The sequence below is a fragment of the Oryzias latipes genome, chromosome 11, assembly GCF_002234675.1.
Source record: "Oryzias latipes chromosome 11, ASM223467v1".
Taxonomy (NCBI): Eukaryota; Metazoa; Chordata; class Actinopteri; order Beloniformes; family Adrianichthyidae; genus Oryzias; species Oryzias latipes.
In genome coordinates, this window is record NC_019869.2 from 19,355,160 (window position 1) to 19,372,573 (window position 17,414).

The following is a 17,414-nucleotide window of genomic DNA, read 5'->3' on the forward strand; positions in this document are numbered from 1 at the left end:
CTTATCATAATTGTCAAACTACATTCTCATACATTTTTCCCATAATTTCACAACTTTATTCTTGTAAAATATTGACTTTTTCATAATTTTACAGCTGTTTCCTTGTAAAAATTTGAGTTCTTTTTTATCGTTTTATGACTCTTCTCATGATTTTACAACTTTATGCTCAGATGCTTATTTAGTTTTCCTTTATGATAGCCCTGAATTCCATTATAAGAATCCAAACCTTTTATTTCTTTTTACACTTCAGTTTGAAAACAAAAAAGCAAAATATCCTGCCAGGATTGATCTGTTTGCATCTGATCAGTTTGTCTTCATAAATCAATAAAGATTCATCTTGGTATTTTTTTTATATAGCTTTATGAAATAAAATCTCACTTTGAATTAAAACTAAATTGAGTTGGAATGAAAAATGTAACAAAATGGGGTGAAAGGAGCAGAAAGGAACTGAAAGGCTCGAATAGAGAATCCAACTTTAATCACCTAAAGATGCAAGTATACATTTCTTTATGTTCCCGCAGGTCCACATTATGATAATCTGTAAAAGATGTTTTCAGGAACTTTTGTCTTCATGTGAGGAGAGCAGATGGAGGAAGTCCTGAAATGCATCTCCTGATGGGTGGAATTCTATTGTCACTGATCTGGATAGTGGATAACGTTTTAAATAAATAGACTGGTTGGGGCAGAAGTCTGTTCACTGGGTCTTCTGGGTGAAGGACTCCCACAGAGCCGTCAGCTGAGTCTGCAGGTCCTGAGCGCCGGAGTCAAGCCTGGCCCTCAGCTCCTCTCCGCTCTGCAGCAGCCTCTGCTGGATCTCCTGGGCCTTCTGGTTCAGCTGGATCTCAAAGGTTTGGGTCAGGGGCACCATGTTTTTCTGAAAGTCCTCCAGGCTCTGCTCCATCTTCTCCCTCATCTCCTGGGTGTAGGGGGTGGCCTGGACGTGCAGCTGGCTCAGGCCCTTCTCCAGCTGGCCCTTCAGCTCCTGGCTTTTCTGCAGCAGGACGGCCTTCAGCGCCTCAGGGTTCATGGCCTCGGCCAGGGGGCTGACCTCCCTCTTCAGCTCCTCCACCCGACTGTGGAGCTGAGCCACCAGCTCCTCGGCTTGAGGCTGCAGCTTGTCGCTCACCGCACTCAGATCTTTGTCCAGACGGATCTTCAACTGCTCGGCCTCCTGGGTGATGCGGCTGATCACATCCTGGGTCACAGGAGCCGCCTGCGCTTGCAGAGAGGCGAAGTACTGGTTCACGGTGTCGGTGCTCTGAGAGATTTTGGAGCTGTTGGAGGAGAAGCTTCTGGTTACACAGGTCTGATTTCCAAATGAAGCGTTCTTTTTCGTGACTCTTACTTCAGGTCCTGGCCAAGATCCGACTGTCGGATCTGCTGCAGAGAGTCCTCAGCAGTCTGCGTCGCCTTGGCAACATAGTCCCAGAAAGCCTCCTTCACCACATCCAGATTGCTCTTGGGGGGATCAGGCCAGATGAGGTTTGCACTGCAAACTGTGGGAGAAGATTTGTTTCAGCTGGAGTTGAAGCAGCATTTGAACATTTTTAGGAGAAGGCAACTCACCAGAGATGAGAGCGAGGACCACCAGCAGCTTCATGACGGCTAACGTTTGGCTTCAGAGTAAACCACAGGAACTGGCTCCTTCAGAGTCTGACGATCTCCTGCTGCTCCTTGGCTTTTATAGCGGCACGGGGGGTTAAAGTCCTGCTGAAGCTGCCCCGCTGGACGCTTCCTGTCACCGCTGCCTCTCCACATCACCGTGAGTCATTCAACCCTGACTGCACCGGCGCTCCTTCACACAGGATCATAAAACTCTTGTTTTAACAGGCGCTAGTGCAATCATGAAGCTGGAGAGAAAGTCAGCACTCATCTGACACTCTAATCAGCTCCTTTTCCTCACTTTTATTTATTTGGATTTATTTATTTGGATTTCTTGGAGTTGTCCTGGCTGCTTTCTCACCTTTGACCCCCAAGTTTTACTTCCTGTTTTATTTTGAAAGTCAGTCTTCTCTCCGTGAGTTCACCTTCCACCTGTTCTCCAACCGTTTGTTCCTTCGGATTAGATGTTATGTCATAACATAAACAAAGATTAACCGATTATTTCACCTGAGGGGGTGAAGTGCCCAGGGTTGGTCAAAATTTGAACCCCTGAACCTCTACCCTCCACAGGTATGCAAAAGAGAGAATATTTATTCAACTAGTCTATTATTAAGGTTAAAAAAGGGCGCATGCCCCGCCCCTTACCCAAGATCACTTCAATTTCTCTGAAGGCCTGAGAGACAAGTTCTTTTAGAATCATCTTCACGCCACAATAACACAGACAAAAGGGAAAAAAACATCAACTTCAGCTGAATAAATCAAATCAAATCAAATCAAACTTTATTAATAAAGAACTTTTTAACAAAACATGCTTTGGTGAAGAATCTTTTTTTAAAACTAATCAAAACGATCAAATGGCAAAGGCATTTGCAAAAACTGAATTTTGTCATCTTTGAAATATTGCTTTCTTTCTCTCCAGAGCCAGTGCTAAAATAATAATATACGCTATTATAACTTCTAGAACAGATTATTGTCATCGGCTTGTCCATAACTCAGCTGGACGCCTTTGAACCAGAACCAGACAGAAGGAGCAATGTCTGCACTGGCTCTCAGTCAGCTTTAGGATCAGGTCTACAAGCCTAACTGCACTGAGCTGCTGCCATGTGATTGGCTGATTAAAATGAAATGTGCGTTAATGAGCAGTTAGACAGGTGAGGAAGGACCTGAATCGAAGGACGCTCTGTGTTAGTTATCCGTGAGAAAAGGCTTTGCAGGTCCAAAAATGATGTAGGAAGACATGAAAAGACAGACATGTTGCAATTAATGTTTTCTGAACACGCTGCAGCTGTGCTTTTTCTGTTTCCCCCTCCCTGTAGAGTTCACTGCATGTGTAATTTAGGGAAGATCCAACAAACTTAATAAAAGAGGAGGCGACAGAATATGCGCCAGGGCGGAGAGAGATTGTTGCTGGGTAATATCTCTGTCTGTTCTCTTCATACAAAGGTACCTTTGGTCTGTTGTCGTTCTTTCCTTATTTTGTTATTCTTATGTTGCAGGTTGTTTTAACCCAACATTAATAAAGTGGCCAATGAGTGTAATTTATAAAAATCAGAACTGCTTTAAGTTTTTGATCCCAGAACCCTCAGGTCCTCCGGTGCAGGTCAGCTGGTGGTCCCAGTATTTCAGGACCTCACCTGAAGACCTGAGGGCTTCATCCACTGTGGAGGTTCTTAAGAAAAACTTAAAACTCATCAATTTAAGGTAGCTTTTAAGTCGATTTTACTTTTCCTCATGTTTTTATGGGTTTTATGGACTGTTTTTTTTTCATGTTTATGTTTGTAGAATGTGTTTGTGTGTTGAGGGCTTTTAACATGATTACTATTTTTACCATTATTTTTTTATATCTATCAATTTATTTTATAGACAGGACTTTAAGGTGTTCTGTTGCAGGAAATATGCTTTATAAATACAGTTGACTTTGAATATAAAAATCCCAAAAAACAAAAAGATTGAACGCATAATGCCCTCAAACCCACTCACCCGCACAACATAATATGATATAACATATGAATACGATTGGAAATAGCAAAACGAATAGAAACTCGTTTATTGTGAACCAATTCATGTCATTCCAAACATCAGAAGTAATTATAATCCATATTAATTCAAATTGTTTGTAACTGCATTTTGATAACAGTCTACATAAACAACCGACACATTACATGGATTCTTCAGGACTCTTCAGAGAATTGAAATCTGTCGTCATAATCTTCCGGTTCAGAGTCTTCCTGTGTCTCCATCGAGGCCACGGTCCACGTCACATGAAAACAACGGCGCATCTATCAGCAGTTTCTTCGGAAGGAGACCTTAGCTCCTCTGCTTTATCAGTTTGTCGGGTTGTATCAGGACGCACAGCGCCCTCCATTTAAGATAACTCCTGGGTCAGATGGCAGGGCTGGTTCAAAGTCTGACTCTCCTCTCTGGCCCACAAAGGAACAGAGCTTGTGAGGAACTGTCGAGTGCAACGTCCATCTGAATCTGAAAAAAAAAAAAACAAACAAACAGCATCTTATCCTCTGGGCATTCTTATCTGCTCTCAGCTGTTTCTCTATCCGTAAATCCTTAACCCACATTTTCCCAAACAGATCAGCATCTCTTAGAGAAGGTTTCCCTCCATCAGCCCACCTCTGTCACCTCATGGTTGAGGTGACAGAGTACATGTTCTGTGTCTAAAATCTGTTTTTATCTGGTGCACAGAAGTTGGGCCTCTGACCGACAGGTTCCAGTTCAAACACCTACTGGATGTTTGGGAAGGACCCCTAACCCCCTTCCGTGTGTGTGTGTGTGTGTGTGTGTGGAGCTGGGAAAGGAGCTGTTAGGTTGTTCTGACGAATGGAAAGCACTTTGTGCTTAAAGATTGTTAGTGTTTTAAGATTGTTTTAGAAATAAAGTTTGGTTTGAATCTTTTGGTTCTTTTGCTCATTCTTAGGTTCTCTTTTCTCGTAGAGTATTTGGTCTTACTGCATATTCCTGCATATCTTCCATTGCAGCAAATGTACATCAGGACAGAATGGTTTAGTTTGGAAGTAAATGACATGAATCTGGCCTGAAAGTGTCAAGGCTGAGATATTTTTTAAACACTGTGACACAAATGACTCATAATAAATAAAGATAAGTAAATGTAAATCATATTTAATTCATTTTTTTCTTTTTGTTGTTTTATTCTGTTTTCACTTTTATCATATAATTTTTTAAGTAGTAGTTATTTTGAATAAACACTGTGGTATTTCCTAACCATTCAAAATAAAAGTACTATTAAAGGAAGAACAATGACTGAAAGGTAGCTTTTAATTCACTTCAACTTAAAAAATGTTCAGTTAATGTTGAAGTTATCTTGTTTCTGCTTCCTGAAATCCAAAACAACAAACAAAAAGAAAAGGAAAATATGTCAAATAAGCTTCAAAAAACAAAACAAAGTCACTTGCTTTAAAAATTCAAGAAACTTGGTGAAAACGTTTAAATGTTTGCAAACTTACAGGAAGGGTGAGAAGAACATCATGTTCTTAACCCTTGTGCTATCTTAGATGACCCCACTCTTACTTTGACGTGTTCTCCCTACCATGACAAAGGTGGATAAAGGTGGATAGATTTCAGATAAAAGGTTCAGAGCACTGTCTAGTGGGTCTAGATGACCCAACTCCCAACGTTAAAGTGCCTAGGATAGCACAAGGGTTACAGAAAGAAGATGATGTGAAAATGTGTCAGCAAAGCAAAGTTGAGTGACGGGATGGATGATGAAAAATGGAAGAGAATAAAGGAGATTATTTTTCTGACATAAGTGGAATTCTTGTCCCTTGATAGCTGAGTAACGTTAAACTTCCTGGTCTCCATCCATACATCCTATGTCCTTTCTTCATCCTAATTAGGAGATTTTTGGGTGAAGGTGGGGTTCAGCCCGGTCAGGTTGCCAGTTCATCGCAGGTGCACAACCCCACACCGCCTGAGGGGTTTTTAGAGTCATCAGTTCACATGTGTAATATATGTTTGGACAGAGTCCTGCAAAAAGACTCGAATGAACAGAGAGAACACGCAAACTCCAAGTTCTCAGATAAATAATCTATTAGGAGTCACAGCAGCAGAGAGACATCTCATCAGTTTGTTCGGTTAGTGAAGATAAGCATGATGTTCTGTAGGACCTGCATCAGAACGTCAGACTCCTGCTGCTATAAAAGCCGCTCTCACTTGGTGGGACAGACATTCAGCAGCTGAGCTCCTCGACGAGCCAAAGACTCAGGACCGACTTCTCCCAGGGGCGAAGCTTTTGCAGTAGGCACCATGAAGCTCCTCATTCTTCTCGCCATCAGCGTCCTCACAGGTCAGAGGCTCTTGTTGACATTCTGAACGCTCACAGGAAACAAAACGCTGTAACTGATGTTGTGTCTGCAGGCGTCTGTGCGAACCACATAATGCAAACCCAGAATGAAGCGATGCAAGCTCAATGGCACCTCGAGGACCATCATCCTGGTGACCACAATCATCACGGTCACCACCATAATGGTGGACACCATCACAGTCACTGCCATAGTGGTGAACACCATCACGGTCACCACCATAGTGGTGAACACCATCACGGTCACCACCATATGTTGGACATCCATCAGATCACAGAGATGTTCCAGTAAGACAACCTCTTTCTTAAAGATTTCCTCTCAACTCAAAGCTCAAGTCTATTTATGTTTCTTGTAAACTTTTTTGTTGTAGTTTTAAAAATAATCCTCCAGCGGTCAACCCTTTCACGCAGTATGATTTAGAATGTACTATTTAATCCAGGACTCTACTTAATTTAGCATCAAATTGAAAGACAGAAAAAATAATAATTTTTTATATAATTGAAAATAATATAGAGATGCTCACAAGTACCTTTTTGTGCAAGTTCAAGTCAAGCCTCATGATTTGAGCTATTATAAAAAGTCAAGTCTCAAGTCTTTCAACCGACAGTCAACCAATAGTCAACCCTTAGTCGACCCACAGATGACCCACAGTCGACCTACAGTTAACCGACAGTCAGTCCTTAAGCTGCATTCATGCAATTCGCACGTCAGGGGCATTGAGTTTCATTGATAAGTCAATGTACAGATGCGGTCTGAGGCACGTCGAGGTTGATGCGGCCCGTCAACCAATCAGGGACTCAGCTTTGGGCACGTGAAGTTTTCAGTGACTCGATTAAATCCAATATGGTTGCGCGATGCTTGGATTTTTGTCGGCAGATGGAGAGCACGTGCCGCAAATTTGATGCTCGGATTGCGTCCAGTGTGAATGCAGCTTTGGTCAACCCAAATCTACTCACAGTCAACCTAAAGTCAAAATGTATCCCTACACTACTTTAAAAAAAAAGTTGTGGGGGCACAGTAACAGGCAGCTAATGTTTCTGCATTAACTAAGCAAAATCATTGTAAAGGGACTTTACTTGCCTCAAGATTGGGAGGTTAAGTCTTGAGTCAAGTCTCAAGTGCTTGAGGTTGGGTCTCAAGTCAAGTTTTTAGTCCTTGAGATTGATTATCAGGTCAAGTTTTAGTCCTTAAAGTTAAATTCTAGTAAAGTCTCAAGTCTTTACATGTGCAGCTTGAGTGCGACTCAAGTCTTAGTCTCAAATCCAAGTCCCCATCTCTGTGTATAGGAGCTGCAGAAGGATGTGGGGTATCACCTCTGCTTTAAGTGTCAGTTCAAAGGTATTCCTTTTTTCATTTTGTTGTTTTTATTTTTGCAGGGCCTACCTGCAACAAGGCACACAATCCCTTGGCACGTTCTATCAAGATCTAGGGGAGCGGTTGAGTTCTTTGACCAAGAATGCCCATCAAACTTTTGAGGAGGAGATAGCTAATCTCAGCAGATACATCAATGAGAATCTGGAGAAATTTAGAAGACACTCCTTTTTCCACAAGCTGTCTGCTGAGGTCCAACAAAGACTGGAGGCCATCAGACACGACATTGCCCAGCACCTCAAGAACTTAAACCCCAGACTGCTGCAAGAGGTTGTGGGGGAGAGGATTGGAGAACTGAGGGACCAGCTGGCTCACACCTTCAAACACCTGTTGCAAAATAAGATCGAATACGCCCAGGAGGTGGGTGAGAAAGTGATAAATAACCTGGATGAATTCAGGGAGCACTGGGGATCCCTGGTGAACTTGTATGACACTATGCTGCATCATTATAAGAACATACAGGAAGTTGGAATAAAAATAAAAGGAGAACGCAAAGGAGTCATTAAAGGAGGACATGAAGGACACATGAAAGGAGGACGCAAAGGAGTCATTAAAGGAGGACATGAAGGACACATGAAAGGAGGACGCAAAGGAGTCATTAAAGGAGGACACAAAAGACACATGAAAGGAGGACACAAAGGGAGAAGATCCAGCGAACGAGACATGAGAAGACCTGTCAAGGGAAGTGTGAATATGTCCGGCAGAGGAGACATCAAAATATCCAGCAAAGAAGGTGTGAAAAGAAGAGGCAAAGGAAACAAGAAAGCAGACAAGAAAGAAGACTGTGATGAATCCAGCGAAGAACATGACAGACGACACACCCAAAGGAAAGTGCAAGCTTGGCTGAAGGCTTTTTCCAAATCCATTAATCAGCATTCCCACTGAGAACTTCCCCATCACAGAGCTCCTCTTCATCAACCTCAGACCTCCTTCTGAGCACAAGGAGACATCTGTCATTTTTATGCTTTTATTTATTTCATCTGACTTTTTCCCTCAATTAACTCTGCCGGTATGTGTCGGTTTGAGTCTGTGCTTCGTTCACTAAATGTTGGGATTTTCTTGCATGGTCAGATAAACACTTGAAACAAAAATCAGAGAGATTGTTTTTTTCTAGCAAAGTTTTTGTCTGGTTTCACTTCAACATCAACACTGAGAAGCTATGGAAGCATTTGTGTAGCATTAATAAAAATAAAAGTCAATACCGGAAATGCTTTTTCATTTTCAAAATGAAGCTGCATTTGTTGACTCAAAATTAAAAAGAAAAAGCAATCCGCCAAACCGCTTTTTCTTTTTCTTCTTTAACACCGCTTATTCTGTCACTCAATTAAAATGATAAAGAAAATGGTATTCGACATTTAATTTTCAAAAAGTTCTCTGGTAAATGTGTAGCAAAATTAAATTAGAAAAGTCTAATTTGACTATTAAAATGAATTAACAAATGCTTTATCATTGTCACAATGTAACTGCACCAAATGACTCACAAATAAAATAAAAAAATCAATCCTTCAAAATGCTTTTTAATTTTCTACTTAAAAACTGACTTATGCAACACCTTTCACAGGGTGGACATGAAAACTAACATGCAATCCCCTCTTTGCATTTTCGTTTTAATTATGACACAGAATAAGCGTTTTTTAAGTAGAAAATGAAAAAACATTTTGAAGGATTGATTTTTAATTTTACTTTTGAGTACGACGGAGTGTTAGGGCCACCAAAAAAAAAAAAAAGTAAAATTACGAGTTTTTATCTCGTAATTTTAGGAGATAAAAACTCGTAAATTTATGAGAAAAAACTCGTAAATTTACAAGATTTTAAGTCGTAAATTTATGAGAAAAAAACTCGTAAATTTTCGATATTAAGTGGAAGTGAGCATGCAGAGCAGCAGGTGAACGCCGCGCAGCAACAGAGTAGACCGACTAAACTCAGTTGAACAGGTGAGCTGAATGAGCTTGAACGTTCCAAATATCTGGAAGCTCATTTGTTTGATTTACAATTTATTCAAGTTTTATTTATTGATGGTTGGTTTGCAGGATCCCTGCAGCCCGATGAAGCCATCGGTGTCCCTGCAGCTTTCCACTTCATTCCGTTCTTCCTCCACCAAAGACAAGATCTCTACGTTTGTGTGACGCGTCCGTCTGAGGAGGAGGATCACTTTTTTTGGCATTTTCAATGTTCTAATGCTAATATAATAGACTTTTTTCATTCATCTTTGTTGTTTGATGATATAACGGGACGTTTACTTCCACATTGGTGTTCAGATCTGATGACAGGTTCATGACGTAAGGTGACAGATGAACTTCAGGGTTTGTGAATGAAAAGGAGAATAAAAGCTGCAGCGATCCTCTACTCCCAAACGTGTCTCTGAGCTCCTTATTTTACATTTGAAACTCCGCTTTACTGAACCCCGGAAAACCGGCTCCACTGACAATAATCTGATTTTGACTCGCCATAGGTTCAGAATCTCTTTGTTTTAAACTGATAATAAACCTGGAAATAAAGCTTCACAAAGGGCTCCACATCTTTCATCTTCAAGCGATGCTCAGATAAACGGACAACTTCGGTGTTTTCTCCTTGTTAATCTCTGAAAAAAACTCGTAAATTTACGAGGTTTTTTTTCTCGTCAATTTACGAGATAAAATGTCGTAATTTTACTTTGTATTTTGGGTGGCCCTAAAACTCCGTCGTATTTGAGTCAATTGATGCAGTTACATTTTAAAAGTGAAAACGCATTTCTACGTTGGCTGAGAGGTGCAGGACACGCTTAAGATACAACAACAACAAATCCCAAAATGAACAAATACTTTAATACACCACAGCAAATCACGAAACATAACAGCAATTCACGAAACAAATTACAGAGTCCAGAAACACAACAACCAATCGCAAAACACAACAGCAAATCATGAAAGCTGTTAGCAGCTGATCGCTTTTGTTAATTTTTTCTCCTTGTTTTGCTGTCGTGATTTTGCACTTACTGGCCATCTTAACGGAAAGGGAATACTCTTAATACTGGAAGTGATGTAAAAAACTTTACCTTGCTAAGCATTGTTGTATTTTTTTATTGTAGCAATACAATTAAAAAATGCTTTTGGACTGTCTCGTGTATCTAAAACGTCGACATCAAATAACAGTAATAATTGAATGTAAAAAAATCATAAACAAATAGATTTTGAGATTTTGAGGAAAATTAATTTTGCGATTAACAATTCAAAATACAAAAAAGTACAATAAGTTCGGGATATTGTGAAAAACTGAATGGATGTCATATACACAGTTTTTGTTTCACCTTGTTGAGATAGGGAGTTCAATTGTATTGGGGGAGTAGACACACCTCATTTTGTGCTTTCCACATAATGGTCTCCCTGTGTACAGTGTGTTACTTACTGGCCCAAAACCAACAATTTTGAAAACAATAATAATGGATTGGATTTATCGGCGCGTTTCCAGACGCTCAAAGCGCTTACAATGTGTCCGTTATTCATTCACTTCTCATTCACACTTGGTGATGGTAACTACTGATGTAGCCTCAGCTGCCCTTGGCAGACTGACAGAGGCGTGGCTGCCAGTTCCCGCCTACGCCCCCTCTGACCATCACCAAGACATTCATATGCAAGTGGAGCCACACTGGAGGCAGGGAGGGTGAAGTGTCATGCCCAAGGACACAACAACAGCTGGCTGGGGAGAGCGAACTGCCAACCCTTTGAACATTGGGCGACCTGCTCAACCGCCCGAGCCACCGCCGCCCAATCATAAAGACAAACCTTTTCAATTTCATCAATTTTAACAATCTGTAGATATGAAAAAGCTGATTTTGCCAGAAAGTTAATTTAAGTTAAGAGCAATGAATACACAATGTTGCTTAATGGACAAGCACCCCCCCTGGTCATGATGCACCTTCGGGTTGGTAGTAGGCAGTCAGATGTTGCAGGGTGAAGTTGTCTCTGAGTGTCATCAGCAGGCTTGCATCAAGACAGAACTACTGGCGGAGTTTGTGCCAGAGCCAGGAGTTACAGACCACAACCATGACTAGTACCTGAGGACCTAAATGCATTCAGACATGGTTTTGGAGGAGGTGCAAGTCAGTTAGCGCAATACCGATTTGGTCAATGTAACTGGCCCAGTCACTGCACGTTCATACCTCAGAGACATCATAGACTTTCTCATTAAGAATGATAACCCTCCACCACACTGTAACCAGAATTATCACTGATGGACTTCAGGAAGTGGGAGTGCCTCATATGGTATGACCCCTGACATAAACCCCACATAGCCCATTTGCGACCAGCTGAAGCAGGGACTGGATAACCCCCCCCCAAATGACCATGCAGAACTGCATGCACCACTTAAAGAGGGGAATGTATTGCCTCAGAACAACATTATGAGACGTCACTGTCAGTCTGTCATTGCAGCAAATGGTTTAAGTACCCTCTATTGACGTGGCCATTTGTTGTTTTTGGGGGGTAGTAAATATTCAACTAATGAAACCACATTTTTTTCTCAATCATTATTAGTAATATCAAAGGGAATTGTCATTCAAATTCAGACCAAATAGGAAGTATTGTGAGTAAATAATTCCTATACTTCTGAATGTAAACATTTTGGTTTTCTAAATGTGGACTCAGAAGTTAGTCAGACTTGATTGACTCTAATCCAGGATTAGATCTAAACACTGTGTCCTCACAGCAGATTGAAGTGGTTTCTAATCGTGGAAAGAGGACCTTGGACTCCTTCTGTCCTCCAGGTTCCATAAATGAAGCTCCTGTCCCAGTGGCTCATAAATCAGGCTGATTTGATAGCGGGTTAACCTCTGACCTCTCGCCTGCTACGCTGTCCTGCAGCCTGGTGACATCACGCCTCACCATCCCACAGTCGTCTCGTCTAGACCCGCCGTTCCTCCTAAGGTCCAACAAGGGAGGGAGGGGCTCCGCGGGAAGCAGGCGCGTGAGGCGCACTAGCATTGCTAAGGTGCAACGTGGAGCCAAAACACTCACGAGGCCATAAAATATGACAACAACGCAGTTCATGCGGGGAACTTCGGACGCGGGTCAGCAGCCGTCCCGACTTTTATCGGATCTAATCCGACTATAAAAGTGGAGAGGCGCGTGCCGATCAGCCTCACGTCAGATCACACCTTACACAGGTGAGGCGCGCGCGCGCACCTTCAGCTGCAGAATTTCTGAGTTTAAAAATAAAAACAGCAAATAATTAAGCGGATTTGCATCATTTCTGTCATGTTTGGTGTCCACACAGGTGATCGTGCTCATCATGAGGGTTTTTGCTGTGATCCTCGCTCTGGCTGTCCTCTCAGGTGAGTCCAGGTGATGAGGAGGGAGGGAGGGAGGGAGGGAGGGGAGGGGGGGGGTTCTGTTTTTAATTCACAAACAATAAGCAAAAAATTATCACTACTCTCAGGACATGATCGCTTAAAAATTATGATTATTGAGGCACTCTAACTCATTTTTTAAATTCAATAAAATTCAATTCAATAAATATAATTTTCTGTTTCTATAGAATAGAAAGGATTTCGTATCTAAAAATTTTATTTCGGGTTACTGTTTGGTAACTTTTGGCGTCCAACAGATAATGGATTTAAGTTATTCTCACAAAGAGACAAAGTTCTGGATCGTTCTTGTTGTGAATCTGGATCTAAATCACTTAATTCAAGCTTTTATTTTTATTTTTTTGCTTCTATTTCTGATCTGACTGCAGAGTAGATTCATCCAAACACATACTTGATGGTAAACAGTCTGCGAAGCTCCGTCATAGAACTGAATTACACTCTTAGGTTATGTCTTCAACCCTATTTTTGGGTAATTCATGATGGGTTGTCTTTATGGGTCACTTTTTGGATCAATACAAATTTTTTGGGTTATAGTGTGAAAATGTGAAAATTTTGTGGTAAAGTTTGAAGACCAGAAGTCTCGAAATCTGAGATTTTCTTTTTAGTGAAAACCTTTGCGGTAAAAACTGAAGATTCTTTCTCAGCTTCTGAACAACAGCTGCACCGTCTGCACACATAAGAACACCTGGATCTGTGTGTTTGAGATGTTCTCCTGTCACATGCAGGGTGCCACAGCCGCACTGTGCCTCTGGAGGACCTGAAGAACACGTGGGAGGTGACTGTGGAGAAGTTCCAGGATTACATCACAGACCTGAACACGAAGGCTGATGGCGTGCTGGAGAACATCAGGAGCTCTCAGATCAGCAGAGAGCTGGAGTGAGTTGCCCACCAGCAGGGGGAGCCACACCTCTTTCAAATCACATTTCCTCAACCCACTTGATTTTTTTAACCAACTAGTGTTCAGAACTCTGCGTTGCAAGCTTACAGAACAAAACTGTAGGTTTCTCACCCCATTTGAAACCCGTTTCTCTTAGGGCCACAAACTTCTGTTTAAGCTTCAAAGTCAAAATTCGACTCCGATCATTTTTTGATCTATTTTCAAAGCGTTCCCAGTGGTCTTTCAATTATGGTGATGTCATTTTGAGCCTAAATCAAATCTGTCATATAGGATATAGTGTCTTCCCAGCAGCAGTAATTCATTAGAAATTTGCCTCTGAGTTGTGGACAGGACCTTTGGGGCGGAGCAACCCCGCCTCCCTTCCCCTTCCCATTTCTGAGAGCTCTGAACAGCAAGCTTTTGGGGGTATTTTCTACGACACAAAAAGCTCTTTTTCCAACAGCATTTTTTCCTCTGCTCCTGATTCACTACAGTTTGAATTTAAAAAATGGTTAAAAAAATGAATTTTTAAACCTAATTTCCTATATGTCTTCCATCATCATGAAAATACTACAAGAACATGTTAAAAATATCCAAACACAATTTTCATTGGAGTGCATGTGTAATCCGGAAGACCTTAAAGCACGGAAGAAAAGAGAGAATTCTAAGAAAGTAATAAAACTTTTATGTAACTTGCTGAAGAAGTTGAACACAGCCATAAAAATAGAGAAAATTAATACAAAATCCAGATTTTTAACAGCAAAAGGTTCATCGAGAGAAAAAACAGTTTGGAGAAATATTAAATTAGTGATAAATTCTAGTTCTGAAGTAAGCTCATGTTAAAACAATATATATTGTTTTAAAAAAAGGCTGAACAACAATACTATAAACAATACCGTTGTTAAAGTGAAATCTTGATTATTGATCATATAGGTAAAGTGTAAATGGTTATCAAAAGCATGATGAATATGAAAAAGAGCTAAAATGAGTGAAAAGGGTGACATTTACTTGAATAATGAAGAGAGGAACTGCTGCGATTTCAATTATCTTAATATTTAGGAAAACCAAACTAAAACCCAGAAGAAGAGCTGGGAGCCTCCAGAAGGAGCTAAACACCAGAATAGTTGAAGCATCTGAAAGCATGGTTGAGATTAAACAATCTTAATAACTGGAAGAAGAGTCCAAATGATCCTCAGCATTTACACACACATTGTTTAATTAAAGTGCAGGTGGAATTATGGGTATTTTTCCTCTGACTGTCCCCCCTCCCTCCATTAAAACAGGACCCTGATCCAGGACAGCATGTCAGAGCTGTCCATGTACAAAGACGACCTGGAGACCAAGCTGCACCCCTTCACCCAGCAGAGAGCGGAGCGCCTGAGACAGGACCTGCAGCTGATGGCGGACAAACTGCGCGAGCACATGAAGGAGGCGCGCGAGCAGGTGGACCGCTACGTCCAGGAGCTGCAGACCATGATGGAGCAGAACGCCGACGACGTCAAGCTCAGGGTGTCCACCTACAGCCGCAAGCTGAAGAAGCGCCTCACCAAGGACACACAGGAGATCAAGAGGTGAGGAAGAGGAGGCAACTCAAACTTCCTGAAGCTTCTTCGGCCTTTAGGTTTCCTTACGTTTCGCACTCACTGACTCATGCATTTTTTTTGATTAAAAGAAAAGTTCAAATGTGAAAGTTTGAACAGGCAAAATAGATTAATGAAGTGTTATCTTCAGAAGAGCAGCTGCCTCTTAATTCTTCTTCAGCGCACAACAGGAAGTCCAAACACAAATGTTCCTGATTTAAGATAAAACTGCAAAAGCCTGACAGTGGTTAAAGAGTGAATCTGAGATGAAGAAAAGCTGAGACATTTGTTTGTACTCTGGACTGACCAGCAGTGGCGGTTCTACCCTGAATTACTCCCCGGGCGAGGCCCTCCTCTAGCGCCCCCCCGAAATAACCAAAAAAGCATGATTTTTTTATACTTTTTTTATACCCGCAGCCCCCCCCCCCCCTTCCCGTTCGTCAAACATTTCCAGCAGGAGCGCGAGCAGCTGCACCCAGGGGCGCCAATTCGCTACATGGCGGCGCAATTTTTATTTTTATTTTTTCATCAAGCACTGAGCCGCGGCCCGCGACCGTTGCCCCCCTGGAAGAAGATCCAGCCAGGTTTGCGCATGCGTTTTGTGCTCCGTGCTCACCTCAGCCTGCACCCTTCACCCCGCGCCCCCTCCCTTCTCCTTCTTCACCCCGCGCCCCCTCCCTTCTCCTTCTCACACACATTTGCGTCTACTTCTCAAAGACAGCAGGGAGCGCAGCTGCGGGGCGGGGGCGCCGCCAGGTTTCAGGCTGTTACAAACTCTGTGTTATAAGTAAACCAATAGTGATGCATAAAGTATTTTACAAAAGCTGAGCCGCTGGCGCCGCCCCTCCGTCATTTTTCCGCCCCGGGCGATCGCCCGTATGGCCCGTGCCTAAAACCGCTACTGCTGACCAGGACCAGAAAATCTGATAGATCTAAGTTTTAGTCAAAATGTTCTCCTTGTTCTTCCTATCCGACACACAGGAGGTAACTCTGACTCATTATCAAATCCCTGAATGGCCGATTTGGCTGATTTTTCCAGGTGGTGTAGTCTGCATCAGTCTTCAGTGCTGTACGACATCACGTTCCCGCCAGCAGTGACCAATCTGGTTGAAGCTCAGATGGATAATTTCAGTCCAACCCCCCCCTTCCTCCAGTCCTAAACCATTGTGCAGGTTCCCTAACAGAACTGCTGCTCATGGGGTTCCTCAGGGCTCCATGTTAGGCCCCGTCTCTGCTTTCATGAATCATAAAATCCCCCCATTGCCTTTTCTCCTCAGCAGTTACCTGGTGTGGGTCACTGCTCTGCTCTAAAGTCTGAATTCAGATCAGGATGGGATCACCTTCATCTGCTGCATCAGTAAATGTTTTTCCAAGAAGATCCAGCTCCACTGATGTACTGAGCTGAATTGGAAATCAATTCTGGATTGTAGGGCAATATTCTTGTTGCTGCAGATGCAAGCGCAAACCTTCAGGAAGTGTCTGACAAAGTGATTTTAAAGCAGATCCCGCTCGAGCAGAAATCTGAGCTGCTTTCTGGACGCTTGTTTCCTTTTTCCCTCTCAGGTACGTCAGCGAATACTTTGAGGAGCTCCACTCTCGCACCTCAGAGAACGTGGAGGAGCTGAAAGCCCGCCTGGATCCGTACTTCTCTCAGGTCCGAGACAACGCCCAGGCCAAGATCTCCACCCTGAATGAGCTGCTCCAGTCCCAGATTGAGAACGTGAAGACCAGGATGCAGACCACCCATGAGGATGTGAAGGAGCGCGTGAAGGTCGCCGCCGAGGAACTGCGCTCCGGTGTGGAGACTAGGATGCAGGAGCTGCGCAATTGGTTCCAGCCCTACGTGTCCATGGTCAGGGAGAGCCTGTAGACTAAGACTAGTGCGCCCCCCCCATGGAAACATGTTCAGACCGAAACCAACAAGTCTGTGGGGAAGCATGAAATATTAAAAGATCTAAAAGTCTGCAGTGTCCTTCTTTATTCATAACCAGTCACCACTATCGCACAATATCCCCCTGAGGACTGCCACAAACTCACAGCTCAGCAGTATGAACAACACCAATGCACAAATCACCCTTAAACCCAACAAAACACAACTCATCAAGCCACACATGAACAACTCAACTAAAGAAGGCCAAAAACACACAACTGACCACACTTTGAACCCTACGACTGTGTGTTTCACCCATTAGAAAGACACAAACACAGAACACATCCCAGGGAACTATACAAACACACAATTCAATGTACAAAACAGTGCAATTTATCCATGAGAAGGCAACAAATTGACTCATGAAAATGCAACAAAGCCG

The 17,414-nt window shown here is 42.4% G+C and overlaps 2 protein-coding genes across 2 annotated transcripts; one reads left to right on the forward strand and one right to left on the reverse strand.

The window, feature by feature from the left end:
- Positions 1–456: 456 nt before the first annotated feature.
- LOC101161170 (apolipoprotein A-IV) lies at positions 457–1,700 on the reverse strand. The gene is made up of 3 exons (XM_004074122.3): positions 1,567–1,700; positions 1,346–1,496; positions 457–1,274 (listed from the first exon to the last, which is right to left on the reverse strand). Exons 1-3 carry the CDS (start codon positions 1,598–1,600, stop codon positions 695–697), a joined length of 765 nt encoding a protein of 254 aa, XP_004074170.1. The 5' UTR covers positions 1,601–1,700; the 3' UTR covers positions 457–694.
- A 10,637-nt stretch (positions 1,701–12,337) lies between these two features.
- On the forward strand, positions 12,338–17,065 carry LOC101166399 (apolipoprotein Eb). The gene is made up of 5 exons (XM_023960024.1): positions 12,338–12,444; positions 12,555–12,612; positions 13,371–13,521; positions 14,806–15,093; positions 16,666–17,065. Exons 2-5 carry the CDS (start codon positions 12,570–12,572, stop codon positions 16,970–16,972), a joined length of 789 nt encoding a protein of 262 aa, XP_023815792.1. The 5' UTR covers positions 12,338–12,444; positions 12,555–12,569; the 3' UTR covers positions 16,973–17,065.
- The last annotated feature ends 349 nt before the right edge of the window (positions 17,066–17,414 follow it).

Coding starts and splice junctions, on each gene's coding strand:
- LOC101161170 (XM_004074122.3), bottom strand. CDS start 1,600: ATGAAGCTGCTGGTGGTCCTCGCTCTCATCTCTG. Junction 1,497..1,566: donor GGTCCTCGCTCTCATCTCTG/GTGAGTTGCCTT, acceptor CTTCTCCCACAG/TTTGCAGTGCAAACCTCATC. Junction 1,275..1,345: donor GATCTTGGCCAGGACCTGAA/GTAAGAGTCACG, acceptor CTCCTCCAACAG/CTCCAAAATCTCTCAGAGCA.
- LOC101166399 (XM_023960024.1), top strand. CDS start 12,570: ATGAGGGTTTTTGCTGTGATCCTCGCTCTGGCTGTCCTCTCAG. Junction 12,613..13,370: donor CGCTCTGGCTGTCCTCTCAG/GTGAGTCCAGGT, acceptor TGTCACATGCAG/GGTGCCACAGCCGCACTGTG. Junction 13,522..14,805: donor CAGATCAGCAGAGAGCTGGA/GTGAGTTGCCCA, acceptor CCATTAAAACAG/GACCCTGATCCAGGACAGCA.